Source organism: Phacochoerus africanus, chromosome 3, assembly GCF_016906955.1.
Source record: "Phacochoerus africanus isolate WHEZ1 chromosome 3, ROS_Pafr_v1, whole genome shotgun sequence".
In the NCBI taxonomy this organism is placed as follows: Eukaryota; Metazoa; Chordata; class Mammalia; order Artiodactyla; family Suidae; genus Phacochoerus; species Phacochoerus africanus.
The window spans coordinates 202,859,724-202,875,109 of record NC_062546.1 but is presented as its reverse complement, the minus strand read 5'-3'; the positions used below and the strand labels follow the sequence as shown (position 1 = coordinate 202,875,109).

Sequence of the window (15,386 nt, the reverse complement as noted above, 5' to 3'; positions counted from 1 at the left end):
GTGACCCTGGAATAAATCCAAATTGATCATGTGTATGATCCTTTTTAAATATTGTTGGATTCAGTTTGCTAATATTTCAATGAGGATTCTTTGCATCTATATTCATCAAAGATGTTGTCCTGTAATTTCCTTTCTTGTAGTCTCTTTGGTTTTGGTATTAGAGTGATGGTAGTCTCCTAGAATGACTTTGGGAGCATTCCTCCTCTTTTCTAAGAGTGTGAGGGAATAGGTATAAGTTCCTCTTTGTATGTTTGGTAGAATCCCTGGTGAAGCCATCTGGTCCTGAACTTTTGTTTTCAGGGAGTTTATTATCTTTGTTTGTGTTTTTAAATTACAGGTTCTATTTCACTTCTACTGATTGTTCTGTTCAAATTATGTTTCTTTTTTATTCACTTTTGGCAAGTTGTATATTTCTAAAAACTTGTCCATTTATCCTAGGTTGTTCAGTTTGTTGACTTATAACTGTTCCTAGTATGATTTAGTATGATTTATGATTTTTTGGGGGGGGTATTTCTGTGGTATCAGTTGCTATGTCTCCCTTCTTATTTCTTATTTTGTATATTTGGGTTCTTTCTCTTTTCTTTTTGGTGAGTCCATCTACAAATTTGTTGATTTTGTTTATCTTTTCAAAAAACCAGCTTTTGGCTTTATTGACCCTTCCTCTTGTTGTTTTGATCACTGTTTTACTTCTTTCCTCTCTGATCTTTATGATTTTGCTGAGTTGCCTTTGCTGTAGGAAGGACCAACAGCCACCGACTTTTGTTTTCTATGTAAGGCCTCATGTTCAGTAGATGCTAAAAATAGTTTGCTATTTAAAGCACCCAAGCAGACTGGCATGGGTTCTCCAGCACGGGCTGGAACAGGAGAGGGAGTGCACAAGCCGGCAGCTCAGAAACAGCGATGCTGGCCTTTGTGTCACGAGTCCACCACCCCCATGTCTCTCAGCTGCCACGTGCATTTCACTCCAGGCTCGAAACCTCATCCTTCCCAAACCCTCTCTCAGGCAATCTCAGTGAGTCCCTCCATGAGGGGCCTGCTCTTTGCGGCCACGACTGTAACTATGATCAGAGGGGAAGGTGCTTTGGGATGACAGCTGTCAATGGGGAGAGTGCCAACTCTTGAGGGGGCATTTTGGAAATGCTGGGGGGAGGGTGTTGGGACGTCACAGAGATTGGAGCTGGGGACTAACGGCATTTGGGGGCAGGGCATGGCATGCCAACCATCCTGTACTCAGGCCTGCACAATGAAGCACTTTCCCATTGGCTACTCAGGCAGAGGAAAAAAACCACATTATAACTTTCAGATTTACAACTGACTCCAGCTCACGTCTGCATTCGAAATATGCTCTGAGTAGTTTTGACAGACACCGAAGATTCTAGGAATGCAATCAGCATGGAAACCAAGGGGAGATTATAGATGGTTTTGCTCAGAACCTTCCCAAGACTTAGTCACAATGTACATATTGTTACTGCAATTTACTTTTATTTCTTTTTACTGTTACAGCTAAAACATTACGCTGACTTGAAATTACGTGTGAAGGTAGATTTTACCAGGCATTTCATTTCCACTTAGCAATAAAGATGTTAAAAATGTGTTAAAAAAGGGGGACCCTGGGAATTCCCGTTGTGGCTCAGCAGGTTAAGGACCCAATGTTGTCTCCGTGAGGATCCAGGTTCGATCCCTGGTCTCTCCAGTGCGTTAAGGATCCGGCGTTGTGGTGATCTGTGGTGTAGGTCACACATGCGGCTTGGATCCGGTGTTGCTGTGGTCGTGGCATAGGCTGCAGCTGCAGCTCTGAATTCACCCCTAGCCTGGGAACTTCTACATGTTGCAGGTGCAGCCACAGATAAAGTGGGGGCACCGGGTCTGACAGGGGATTGAACCACAGCTTTAAAACTCGGGAGTGAGATGAGAGGGCTGAACCCCTCTGTTGCCACAGGTCATGGTTGAAAGAGCCCAGTCACAGGTTCAGGGCACAGGTCTGGGGGTCTGTGCTGAAGCGACACAACAAATAAGACACTTTAGCATTTTTACTTGATGATTTGGAGGACACAGAGTGAAGGACTAACGTTTAACTGGTTATTGAAAACCCTGCATTTCCATCAGTATCAAATCAGTCGAGTTAAGGAGCAGACTGGAAAGTTACCATGGAACTCAGCAGCTTTCAAAGAAGCTTTTGCCTGGAAAGGCCACTTGTGTCTGGGCCCAGAGGCTAAGGGGCCGATGTTCCCTCCTTTGCTCTCAGGGCATTGGGCAGAGAAGCCCAAGAGACACCGGGTGCCACTCCTCCTGGCTGTGGCTGTGGTGTCCTCAGCAGGTTCTGATTTCTGAAGATGGATACTATACAGAGAGGGGTCTCAAGACTGAGCTGTTGACAGCGGGGCCCATTACGTGACCTTGGACAAATTTCATCACGTGCGAACACCAGCCTTTATTACCGGAGCAAGGGAACCAGGTGACGTGATCCCTGGGCGCTTCCTCTGCCTCCGAGACGTGGTGTCTCCACCCTGGGGTCAATCATTTGTACACTGAGCCCATCCTCAGAGTTCTCTTTCTCCACTTCGCTGATGGAAATCTCCTGACTTTGCTTCTCAGAAAATTATACCAAAATACCAAACTGATATTAATCAGGAGCAAAGTTATTCATGTTACTTTATCGGGAGCACATGAATAATATTTATGCAACCAAACTTCACAATACATGGAATCCCCTTATGGTGCAGTGGGTTATAGATCTGGCTTTGTCACTGCAGTGACTTGAGCTGCTATTGTGGCACAGGTTTGATCCCTGGCCCAGGAGCTTCCACGTGCCGAGGGTGCAGCAAAAAAACCCAGAGGACTGAATTTTACAACACAATCTGCAGCTTCAACAAATACCCACACTCGAGCTGATGAATAGAAATGGGCCACAGTGTCTTCCATGCAAATCAGGTTCTCCTTTTTTTTTGCTTTTTAGGGCTGCACTCGAGGCATATGGAAGTTCCCAGGCTAGGGAGCAAGTTGGAGCTACAGCTGCCTGCCTACACCATGGCCACAGCAACACACGGGATCCGAGCTGCGTCTGTGACCTACACCACAGCTCATGGCAACGCTGGATCCCTAACCCACTGACTGAGGCCAGGGATTGAACCTGCATCCTCATGGTTCCTAGTCAGATTCATTTCCGCTGAGCCATGATGGGAACTCCCAGAGTTATTATAAAATATTAGCTAGTCGGATTCATTTCCGTTGCGCCACACCGGGAACTCCTCAAGTTCTCTTCTTGTTAATACGTTTCACATTTTTTTCTGAGATGAGTGACGCTCACCCTTCCTACTACAGTGTCCACGGGCTGGTACTATAAACAAAGGGCATGGTGGCCCCAAATAACCTCATGTGTGAGGGACAGGTGACAGGTGAGAGCAGCCTGACCTCACCTGAGTCGCTCTCCAGGTGACAGGGTCCCTTCAGCCAGTGCATCTGGGCTCCATGCCCTTCACTTCACCTGCTCCACTCAGGGTCTTCCCTGCAAGCCTCACGCCTTCAAGGTGACATGAAACCCTGGCACTGCTCCTTCTCAGCATAAGGCTGGGTGCTCCAGCAGCACATGCTTTCCCACCTCAGGCAGCACCCAGGTATTGAGTACACCCTGTGTACTCAAGGGCTACCTCTGGAACCAGCTAGGAAAGATCCAGAAGCCGTCAGTTCCATCCTCAACCGACGCACAGATGCCAAATCAAACTCACAGTTCCCAAAGGGGAAACGGGGCAGGGAGGGCTACATTAGGAATTGGGGATTAACGCAGATACACACCACTACACACAAAGAGAGAACCAACGAGGACCTGCTGTCCAGCACAGGGAGCTCCACGCCACATTCCGTGGTCACCTACCTGGGGGCAGAAGCTGAGGAGAAAAACGGACATGGGTACATGTACAACGGAATCACTTTGCTGTTCACCTGAAAGCAACACGCTGTTGCTGAGCCAACTACACATTACATTTTTTTAAACTAATAGTAAATAAAGATTTAAAAGTCCCCCTCCCCTGTTCAAGACCCTTGCCTGTCCGGATGGGTGGGGGAGGGAGTGGGTACAACACGAGCAGCAGCCACCAGGCAGGTGCCCCAGCAGCGCCGCTGTGGGTTGACAGGAGGCAACTTTTGAGCTCAACCCACAGCTAAAATTTGGTACAGGATGGAAAATGGAAAAGCAAACATTTCTGCAGCGCTGTCATGTCTATATTCCTTTCCATCTTTAGAAAAACACAGGCCATCGAGTGTTCTTTTATGGGAAAAACTACCGGAAGTAGAAAGGAAACATTCCATCAAGAGAAGACCTCTGGGCACGCACCTCGGAGCCGGCTCTTGTGTCCTAGAGGCTGCCTGAGTAAGAAGAAACCCTTCAGCCCTGATGCTGGGGTTGCGAGGCCCCGAGGCTGCAGAGAGAGGCTGACCACATGAGGATGCCTGCTTACTGCCCGCCACACCCTGCGTGGGCATCGGATCCAGGGGTGGCACTTATCCGCACCAGCTCTGCACCAGCGGGCCTGGGTCTGAACTGGCCCCACCGCCTGCCGGCTGTGTGGACTTGGGAAGGTCCCGACCTTCCCAAGTCCGTTTTCTCTGTATCTGGAAGCGGCGATAAGAGAACACGTTGGGAGGTTACACCGGCCGAGGGGCGATGTCCCCAGAAAACATTTGACGCGGCTGGCACAGCAGGCCTTGGGGAACTGCTGCCTCCTGCTCCTACCTACACCGTGTCTCTGGTCACAGCGGCGTGAGTTCAGCTCTGGGGAAGCTTAAAAGCAGCTCGAGAAGACAAGCACGCCGAGGTACCCACCGGGAGAAAGTGCGCTGGGAAGTTTCGGAGGAAGTGGGTGGAGATTTCCAACCCACACCAAAAGCCCACTCCCATTTCTCTTCCCCAAGAAGATTCTACACCCACTGGCCACAGATGAGCAGACAGATGTGAGGATCAGAAATCTTGTTGCCCTGATGAGCTGTTACACAAACACACACAGGAAACATTTCAGTTAAAATGAAAAGTCTCCCTTATGGTAATTGAAGCTACAAAGTAGCTGCACTTGAGATTCTAAACACAACTACTGACACCGCTTTAAAGTGTCACGTTACAGTATTAAGGAGAAAACCCCTTGAAACTCTGGCCCTTCCCCAAATGAAAGAGTCTCAGAAAGGGGATTTTAGTATTCGTTTCCAAGCACATGCACTGCAATTTTAAATCACTAAATCGTGTATGTAGTCAAGACAGGGCTTTGTTTAACTCAGAAGAAAGAAGTTCATTTACCTAATTTTACCTAGATAGGCTGCACAATGAAAGTTCTGGTAAATCCATTCCATGACAATAAGTCGATTTAACACACACACACACACACACACACACACACACACACACACACAGAGAAATCTGTGCGGCCCAGAGTAAAAGCAGTAAAAGGTAATAAAAATTCCTCTTCTCCCTACCAGGTCTACATAGAGTGAGATGTAACGTGCTTATTGCAATAACAGGTTAGTAATTCAAACCTTATGGTCTATGGGGCTCCATGATGAAAACTTTTTTTTTGGCCTTGCCCATGGCATGAGGAAATTCCCAGGCCAGGGATCGAACCTGCGCCACAGCAGCAACCCGAACCGCGGCAGTCACAACACTGGATCTTTAACCCACTGAGCTACCAGAGAACTCCTAGAACTTTTAAGTATGATCAGATATTTTGGAAACACTGGCATATGAGTAACTAGTCAAACAATTCCTTTGCTGAGTCACACAGCCTGATTTTTCAAGGATAAGAATTTCCTCTCGAACATTGCCTTTTGAGGAGCAAACACCTCACACCAACACGCAGACGCATAATTCTGTAGAAACCAGATAAGGGCTGCATCTAATCAGGTAATACTCCAATCAACTTCGCTTGAAAACACTTCAGCAGCTATAAATAACCCGATTTCCTGTGCTCAGGGTAAGCGGCAGTTGAGACTGCAGGTTTTTTTTTTTTTTTCTTTTAAATTGCACAGGAGGCTTCCGCTATATTGATACCAGCTCGGGCTGAACAGAGACGAACTCTTAAAGAAAAGGGGAAACAGAGGCTCCCTCTCTGCCCCAGACCCTCGTACTCCTATGAGCAAAGACCTAACTTACTATTTTTCTATCTTAACTGCTCAGGGAAATGATACACCTAAAACAAGCCATGAATCCAAGGCTCAAAATCTCAGATGGAGCCCCGGCCAGGCTGGGCCCCCTTAGCGCTGAGCCCACCCGCCACATCCATCAATGCCTCCGCTGGCCGGGCCCTGGGGGCCCTGGCACAGGTGTTTACAATGAGATGAAACATGGGGGGGCCCACGTTCCACCCGGACAGCCTCTCTCAGAAGGGGGCTGGTCCTTTGCAGGACTTGGTGCAAATCCGTATGTGGAAAGCGACCAGAGGTGACACAAGCCCTCACAAGCATGGGGAAGTTACAAAAGTTAAAGAAATGTACGATTCCTACACTGTCCTCTCGAGCAAGGGGCCTGGACTTCCGGCTTGGATCCTGCTTTTTTCTTTGCTCGGTGCCGTGCAGCTGGACAAAGCCATGTCCTCCTGCCAACCCGGCTCTCACTCCACAGCCATGTGGCCCCAGATCTCTTCCTCCGTTGGGGACCCCTGTTCCCAGGACACAGGGTCACCTAACGCAGAACTGGTTAGGTGACAAACTGGTGCAAACCGGTCTGAAATGCCACACACTGGCCTCCAGCTGAAACCCTTCTGCCCGGGGGTGGCTGCTGGGCCGACTCCCTTCTAACACACCCCACTCACCGCCCCCACCCCCACCCTCACCCTGCTGGTCATTCTACGTGTTTCCCTTTCAACCATGAACCTCGTAACACGGGGGACTGGGTTTGACTTCCGTTCCCTATGGCCCACTCTAAAAAAGTTTTTGCTGCTCTTTAAAAAAACAAACAAACAAAAAGGCTCCTATAAGTTCACAACTGGAAACCGATGGGTCAAACGGGTATCTACAGTCACCATTTTTGGATTTTAGATGGGTAATGAGATGCATACACGTATTGTGTAACAACCGGCCTAACAGTTCTTCATCAAGTATGGGAACAGGGCTGCCGAGAAATGTATGAATGTGCGCTAAGGGGTGGGAGAATGAAACCAGCCTGCCGTCAGCCAGGGCAGAACGCACTTCCAAGTGAATTCCGCCATCAACTTGCGAAAAAGAGAGAAACGACTTTTGGTTTTCAGAGCTTACTGGATCCTGGAATTGAGGGGAGGAGAGGCTGGGCTGTGCCCACCAGGCTCCTTCGCAATCAGAAGCTGTTCCAGGCTCTCCTGCCACCTCTCCCGGCAGCACCCCAACAAAGCAGGCATCCCAACCAGATCCAACCCCGCACTTAAGTCAAGGGTTAACGAGAGCTTGTAGCCAGTGCCTTAGGAGACAGGTGTTACTTCTACTCACTCCTCTGATGGCCTGGCCTCTCTTTCTCACATCCTGTTATATGTTCACTCTTTTCTTCTCCAAAACCCCCTGGCCCAGCAGCCCACTCCTCTGGGCATGAATCTTGCCCAGGACGGGCATCACCCAGCCCTTGCCATCTTCAGTGGCTCCTCAGGAACACCGGCATCTCAGCAGTGTTCCCATCCTTCCTTCTTCCAAGGACCCTTCCCTGATTGGTGGTTCAAGGATCTCTCTTTAGGTGCCCAGTTAGGTTGAGGGGTAGCAACCAGCTCCAAAGGTCTGGTCCAAGGCAGGAACTTTAAGTGAGGTCAGAAGACCAGCACTCACACTTAAACATACCCACCTGACAGTCCTCAGCAAGGCATGTAGTTTTTAGTGTATATTCCTTAGAATCTATTCCTACACCTCTCCCTGGCCTTGATCAGGGAGCTGCCCGTGGTCAGGGCGGTCTGATTCATCCTGACTCTTCCACACTCAGTAGGGGATTAATTCCTACCTGGTGAAGGAGGATTTGGGGCTCATCTTTTTATCGAGGTTCCACAAAGGCCCTGTAGGGCCACTCTCGCTGCAGTATGAGCTTAATAATCTGTTTCTTTTCCAAAGCACACCCTTTCACCTTTAAATACTGCCATTCACGATCAACCACAAGACACACGAAAACGGGTAATTTACAAACCTTCCCCACTTCACCCCCCTGCCCGATTTGAATGTCAACCTACTCCCACACCCACCGTCCCGACACTGGGTGTTGAGCTGAATAAATGCAAAATGCCACAGATGGAGGATCCTGTCTGGACCAGAGACCCCAGGAGACCAGCCTAAGTGGATCTGGGGACTGGAGTTCCTGACGGGCTGGAGAGGTCGAGTTCAGCTCAGTGGCTCTAAGGTCCAGAGCAGGAAATGTGCTTCAAAGCACCCAGCCACTGGTGGTGCCAGCCCCAAGGAGAGGGCACCGCCTCTAGGCACCAGTTCTTAGGTATAAAACACCAAACTAGCAGCTCAGAGTGAAATTTTACACCACGCGCAGGTCTCAGACTGCGGCGGGACCCGCGGCCGAGTCACCCAGCCGGGCAGAGCCGGTCAAAAGGCCGTGCCTGTGGGCAGAAGGGACTAGGCTCCTTTCCCTCCTGGCGAGGGGCGTTGTCCACGGAAATGTGCTTCCAGGGCGCAAGCGGGGACAGCGCACAGCGAGCCGCCCACTGAACCGAGAGCGGGCCCCCCACCCGCACATTCCCGCGTGCGGACTTTCCTTTACGGGAGTCCCCGGCCAGGCAGAGCCCACCTTAGCCCCAGAGCACTGACAAGGTCCGAACTGCGCCGTCAGAACCGAAAGTTTCGAAAACGGTTTTTCCCCTTACCAGTTTCTGAGCTTCTGGGCTCAAACATTCTATTTCCTTGTTCTGCGTGGCCGCAGGGTTGGTCATCCTGCCGGTTACAAGGCCACCTTCTCACACAGCCGGGAAAGAGAGTGAGCGCGGGGCCCCTCGGATCCGCGGGCGGGCAGGCTCTCAGCGCAGCCGCATGCCCGGAACGGCGGGATTACTGTCCCGGAGACAAATCCGCGCGTCGGGACGGGAACCTCGCCCTTCCCAAGGCGGAGGCGCGCCTCGGCGGTTCCCCGGCTCGGGCGCGGCCGCAGGGGCGGGGCGCAGGTGGCCGGAGCCGGCCGGGCCGGGGGTGGGGTCACCCGGGAGAAGCGGAGCTGGAGCCGCCCGCTCGGCGCGCCCGCCCCGCCCCCTGTCCCCACTCCACCCACTAAGGCCCCGCCCCCGCCCCACCCTCCCAACCCCGCGGGTCCCGCCCCCGCCCCGCCCACAACCCACACTCAGGCCCCACCCACCCTCCGCGCTCCACCCTCCCAGCCTCAACCCCCCACCCTCGACTGCGCTCCACCCCCCGCGGGTCCGGCCTCCTCCTACCCGCCCCCCGCCCGCGCTGTGCCCACGTGTGTCCCGCGCCGCTCTCCGCCGTCACTCCCCCACTCGCCCAGCTCTTAACGCCTCTCCCGCCTCCCCTGGTTCGCGGTTATCAATCACCGCCCATGCCTCTCTGGCCCCAACTCGAAAGGCGGTGGCGGGGGGAAATGACCCCATCCGGCCCCGCCGCAGAGCACGCATCCGCGCGGGGAGGGCGAGTTAGCCCCGGAAGGAGGTGGGAGGGAGAAGAGGAGCCCGCGCGTGGCTGAGGTCCTCTTGGGGAGGAGCCTATACGCGAGGGGGTTCTGCGCGGGGGGCGGGACGTCCTCGGGTGGAGGAACCAGGGCGGGGCGGGGCCCGCGCGGGGGCGGGGCGGGCTGCCTCACAGGCCCCGCCTCATCAGGCCCCGCCCCCGCGCCTTAGCTGCTGGGCTCTGGTCCCACGCTGTCCTCCAAATTTCAGGTCAAAGTGAGCGTCTACGGATGCTACCACCTCGAACGAGGCCCGCAGCACCTGCTGGTCGCGGTACTCCGTTAACGTGTCACCCTGAGAAAGGGCCGGCTTACAGGGCGACGAAACTGTGCGGCCCAGAGGGGGTGAGACCGCGCATCCGAGGCCGGGGCGCGCCCTCCGCCCGCCTCTTCCTCAGCAAACCTCGGGCAGAAGGACGCAGGTGCGGGAGGTTTGGCGCGGATCCGGTGTTTCAGAGTTAGGGGGCTGCACCGTCCAGGGTCGGGAGGGAGGTCGTGCGAGGCAGGGGCTGATTCCACGAGGTCCCTGCCCCTGACGGGCGCCGCGCGGGGAGGGCGCGGAGAGTGTCCCGTGGCGGGCCAGGGTCCCGGCTGCCCAGCACACACCTCCTCCAGCCACAGAAGAGGCCGTCGTTCGTCCCTTAAAAGTTCCACACACAAAGCGACGAAACTGACCTCACCAGGCTGGGGCAGCAGCAACGGGAAGGAAGCACGGGGATGTTCATCAGAATGCCATCCCGACCTAGCCAAGCCCGGCGCCCCTCCTCCTGCCCATGTCCTGGGGGCGCGTATTCAGAGGCCCTTCTCAGAAAGAACTCCTCCTCTCTTCAAAAAGGAGAACTTCCAACTGAACGGTTTGGGCTAATTCGGTTTCGCGGCTCCAGGAAAGTCTTGGGAGACCCCAAAGTCACGTTTAAATGTCACAGCCCCCCAATTTCCCGCTTTCTGCCACCCTAACCTAATTCTCCCTGACATATTAGCGCAGGACCTGTGTGAGCTCGGCTTCCCGCTCTGGCTTGGGGAGGGGGCTCTGGAAGGAAGAGGGTGTGGGGGGCAGCAGAGGGGTTTCTGAGGGACAGGAGGGCCTGACCTAGGAGAGGAGGGTAGAGGCAGCAAAAACGCGAGGCCGAGTAAAGACCCAGAGCGGCCTCTGTGGGAGACACTGGGCAGATTTCAACTTTGATGAAGATGAGCAAAGCCGGCCTTGGATGGATGGCAGCGTCGGCTTGGCAGGAATAACTTTCAGAGAGACTGAAATGTGTCCTTTTAAGAGCTTGTTTTCTTGCTGTAACGCTGAAAATACGGTCGTGTTACGGTTCTTGATTCTATACAGTTAAGTGCATTGGAGAAAATAATTTTAAGCCGTTTTACGTAAACAAGTATGGGCCTTAGGGAGTCTATCCTCGAAAGCAATGATAATTTTAGTAACGCTTTCACAGATAAGCAGGACAGCCAGTTAATAAAACAGCCTTCTCGGAGCCTTCAGTTTGAATATTCCAGTCTTGATAAGCAAATTCTGGAGCTTTTTGCCATCTCAAACCCTCTGGCCACATGTCCCAGAAGAGGGCACAGGGGACAGGCTTCATTTGTTCTGTCACAGGGCAAATGTCTATAAACACCTGCACCCTCCCCACCTCCCAGGTGGCCGTCCGATGGTAGCTATCAGCTTTATGCAAACCACAGAGGGAAAGGGTTAAGCGGACTCTGCAACTAAACTATCGGACTCATTCCTGGCTCTGCTACTTACTACGGGATCCTGAGCAAGTACCTTCGCCCTGTGTCTGGAGTCCCATCTGAAACATGCCGGTGGCAATGATAGTGCCCAGGGCTTAGGGGAGGCCCCGGGCTGAGCACCGTCAGGGGTCAGCCCCCCTCTCCCCCTGCCTCCAGAGTCGTCCCCCTCCCCTCCAGGCACCCAGGCCTTTCCATCCTTCTCTGTAGCAGGAACGAAGCTGGGCAATAATGGGTGAAACTGGCTAAGAACTGGGGGAGACTGCGGACAGCCCCAGAGAAGACAACAAACCCACAGCCCCCACAGAAGCTGCGGAAGGGCCCGGCTGAAGCCCGGGGTGGCAGGACACTGTCACTGAAGAAAAAGCTACTGGCTGATTTCAGTCTCAGGAACAAAGTACCAATACCAACCAGAAAATAAGAACGGTGAGCAGCAAGGAGATTTCTGACTCCACGTAGCAGCAATTAGAGAACACTGCTATTCTGACACCCTTGTAGTTGGGAGGCTGCCACCATGTAAGGTGGCGCAGGCTCGGACTGTTCCCAGCGGCAGGGCACGTGTCCATCTGCATTGTAAGCGGGGTTCAATTCATGCTTCTTGGTGTTATTTAAATCCCGGGGCTCCGGACAGAATAAGCTGTAAAGTGTGGTTTCTTTTCGTTCACTGCGGTATAAGCCACTCTCTCAGGAGAAGTGCCCCTCATCCAGCCCCTTCCCTGACAGAAACCCCCAAGTTTCTTTTTAAGCTCAGCAAGGCGGCTTATGGGGTGATTACTGAGTGACTGGAGCCTACAGACACGGTGCTGGGGAAGTTCACGCAGAAGTCAAGGAAAGTGACATTTGGAGAACAGGAAGCTTGCATGAACACAGAATTTTTATCCCAGCACTCACAGCTCTAGAGACAGCCTGGCAGAGTAGTCCAAGGCCTGTACGCTGAGGAAGACAAAACCCAAAGCCGACAAGAAGCCCCTGCTTATCGTCCTCGAAAGCCAGGGCCCCTTTGGATGATCTGAGCAGCGGGGGCCTGGGGCGGGGCAGGAAGAGGGTGGCCAGCCTTGCGACGGCGCCACTGGGGGCCCCAGGGCTTTCTGTGAAGACCTGTGAGGTCAAGGACAGAGGTTTCAAGGACACAGGTTCACTTGTCTCCTCTTTTGGTCAGGATCCACTTGGACCAAGTCGACTCTGCAAATCCAGCCTCCTCCAAGCAGCTGGGTAGTCACTGCAAACACCCAGTCACTCTTTAAACTCAGGCATTCTGTCCCAAGAGGGACGTTGGGTTTTGTGCAAGCGCCACCTGTCTCGGGCATGTCTAAAAGCCACCCTGCTTGTGGTGCTCTGTGCCCTCCCCTCAAAAGGGTAAGGTCTGAACCCTCCAAAGCAGTCCTCGGATGTGCACTCAATTATGGGCAGGAGCTTAAGTGAAGGGACGCCTAGAACAGAACAAAAGGTAAGTAGAATGACCTCATTTTGTTCAGGAACAGCAGACTCATAGCTCACCAGCAAATGCCAGAACATTTAACCACTCTGGGGCCACACCCAAACTTGGTTTACTGGTTTCCAGGGTGTTGGTGTGTTGCTAGGTCCGCCAGCCCCGCCCCTGCTTTGGTTTGGCTCGAAGTGCCAGGGCAACGGAGACAAACCCTTCCAGGGATGTGGCACAACCAGAGGGCAGGCTGGGAGGGCAGAGTGGGCCACCCCACTCATCAGCTAACTCGCACAAAACCCTTTTCCACATCCAGCCGCAACAGCTGTTTTTCATGAACGTGAATCACTGGCCGTAAGGATTGCAGCCGAATAAACATCTCTGTAGCACTTCGACAAACAATGAGCTTGCATCTATGCTATTACTTTATCCTTTTGACTAATATTTAACAAAACCCACTTCATATTATAAAGCTGCTTCATGAAGTGACTGCCCAGATTGGCAAGCCCCTTTCCGTTTATCAAGCCTTTTACACAGGAACCACCTCAGAGAGATTGTGAGTTCGGGTCTAGACTAGAGCATCAAGCAAATGTCACAATACAGTCACATGAATTTTTAAACTTCCCAGTGCGTATGTTAAAGTTATGTTTACGTGATTCTGTAGCCTATTAGCTGTGAAGGGCATTATGCCTAAAAAACAATGTACAGACTTGAATTTAAAAATGTTACTGCTGGAGTTCCCGTCGTGGCTCAGCAGAAACAAATCTGACGAGTATCCATGAGGACATGGGTTCGATCCCTGGCCTCGCTCAGTGGGTTAAGGATCTGGCGTTGCCATGAGCTGTGGTGTAGGTTGCAGACGTGGCTCGGATCTGGCGTTGCTGTGGCTGTGGTGTAGGTCGGCAGCTACAGCTGTGATTCGACCCCTAGCCTGGGAACCTCCAGATGCTGCAGGTGCGGCCCTAAAAAAAAAACCCCAAAACACCAACATGTTATTGCTAAAAAAAAAATGCCAGTCTTCACCCGCGCTTTCAATGAGTCAGACTCTTTTTTGCTGGTGGAAGCTCTGGCCTCGGTGGTGGTGGCTGCTGACTGATCAGGGTGGTGGCTGCTGAAGGCTGGGGTGGCTGTGGCAATTTCTTAAAACAAGACAACAATGAAGTCGGCCACACTGAGTCTTTCCCTTTTTTCCCCCATGGCCGCACCCACGCATACAGAAGCAGCTGCGGCCACGCTGGATCCTTTTAACCCACTGTGCTGGGCTGGGGATCCAACCCATGGCTCCCCAGTGACCTGAGCTGCCACAGCTGGGTTCTTAACCCACTGCAGCACAGCAGGAACTCCCGATTCTTTCACGAATGAGTACTCTGCAGCCTGCAATGCTATTTGATAGCATTTTACCCACAGCAGAACTTCTTTCCAAACTGGAGCCAGCCCTCTCCTGCTGCTGCTCCATCAACCAAGTTTACGGAATAGTGTAAATCCTTTGTGCCATTTCAACAGTATTCACAGCCTCTTCACCAAGAGTTGATTCCATCTCAAAAAACCACTTTCTTAGCTTGTCCGTAAGAAGCAACTCCTCATCGGCTCAAGTTGTATCATGCGATGCAGCGACTGGGTCACGTCCTCAGGCCCCACTTCTGATTCTAGTTCTCTTGCTGTTTCCACCACAGCTGCAGATACTTCCTCCACTGAAGCCTTGAATCCCTCCCTCAAAGTCCAAGAGGGCTGGAATCAGCTTCTTCCCCACTCCTATTAATGTGGGTACTGTGACCTCTCCCAGCGAATCACAAACGTTCTTAATGGCATGTAGAACAATGAATCCTTTCTGGAAGGTTTTAAATGCATTTTGCTCAGATCCATCAGAGGGATCACTATTTCTGGCAGCTATAGTCTTATGAAACCTATTTCTTAAATACAAAGTTGCCACAAACCTTCAATTTGTAAAAAAAAAACAAAGCAAAACAAAAAACCCCAGTATCTTCAACGTGCAATAAAGTGAGGCCCAAGTGAGGCCAGGGTTTTAACCCAAGTCCTTAGCATCCAGCACACTCCCGGACACAGATGGGCTCCAGCAAAACAAACAAACAAAAATGAACAGAGTTCCCGTCGTGGCCCAGTGGAAACAAATCTGACTCGTATCCATGAGGATGAGGGTTCGATCCCTGGCCTTGCTCCGTGGGTTGAGGATCCGGCGTTGCCATGAGCTGTGGTGTCGCTTGCAGATGTGGCTTGGATCCTGCATGGCTGTGGCTGTGGTGAAGGCTGGCAGCTGTAGCTCCGATTTGACTCCAAGCCTGGAAACCTCCACATGCCACGGGTGTGGCCCTAAAAAAAAAAAAAAAAAGGAAGGACTCCCTCCCCAAAGGCAGCCAGGGAGATCCTTGTGGGGAACAGTCAGCAGACAGGCTGTCCCCCTGGGCTTGGCTCCAGCTCCAGCTCCGCAATGTTGGCAAAGCAGGGCATGTACCCAGGTCAGGACCGGAGCCGGCTCTCTGGGGAAGACAGGGGCACTGGTAGGAGCATCAAATGAGGGGCCCAGACCCCACCTGCCATCTGCAGAAAAAACTGTATCCCGTAGTCAGCCGGCCCAGCGTAGGCCCACAGTGAACTTGGTCCTCAGGC

At 52.4% G+C, this 15,386-nt stretch overlaps 1 protein-coding gene across 39 annotated transcripts in view; it reads right to left on the bottom strand.

The window, feature by feature from the left end:
* LRRFIP1 (LRR binding FLII interacting protein 1) overlaps positions 1-15,386 on the bottom strand; it is a 158,821-nt gene that overhangs the window by 85,281 nt on the left and 58,154 nt on the right. For 3 of the 39 annotated variants that reach the window (XM_047773865.1, XM_047773872.1, XM_047773878.1), the window contains exon 1: positions 8,799-9,100. The exons of 31 other annotated variants lie outside the window; for them this stretch is intronic. In XM_047773865.1, the coding sequence (XP_047629821.1) occupies positions 8,799-8,864 (66 nt within the window). In that variant the 5' untranslated portion in view covers positions 8,865-9,100. Of the gene's footprint in view, positions 1-8,798; positions 9,101-15,386 lie in introns of those variants that run through there. 5 more of the 39 variants (XM_047773884.1, XM_047773891.1, XM_047773893.1 and 2 more) reach the window with 5 other exon arrangements.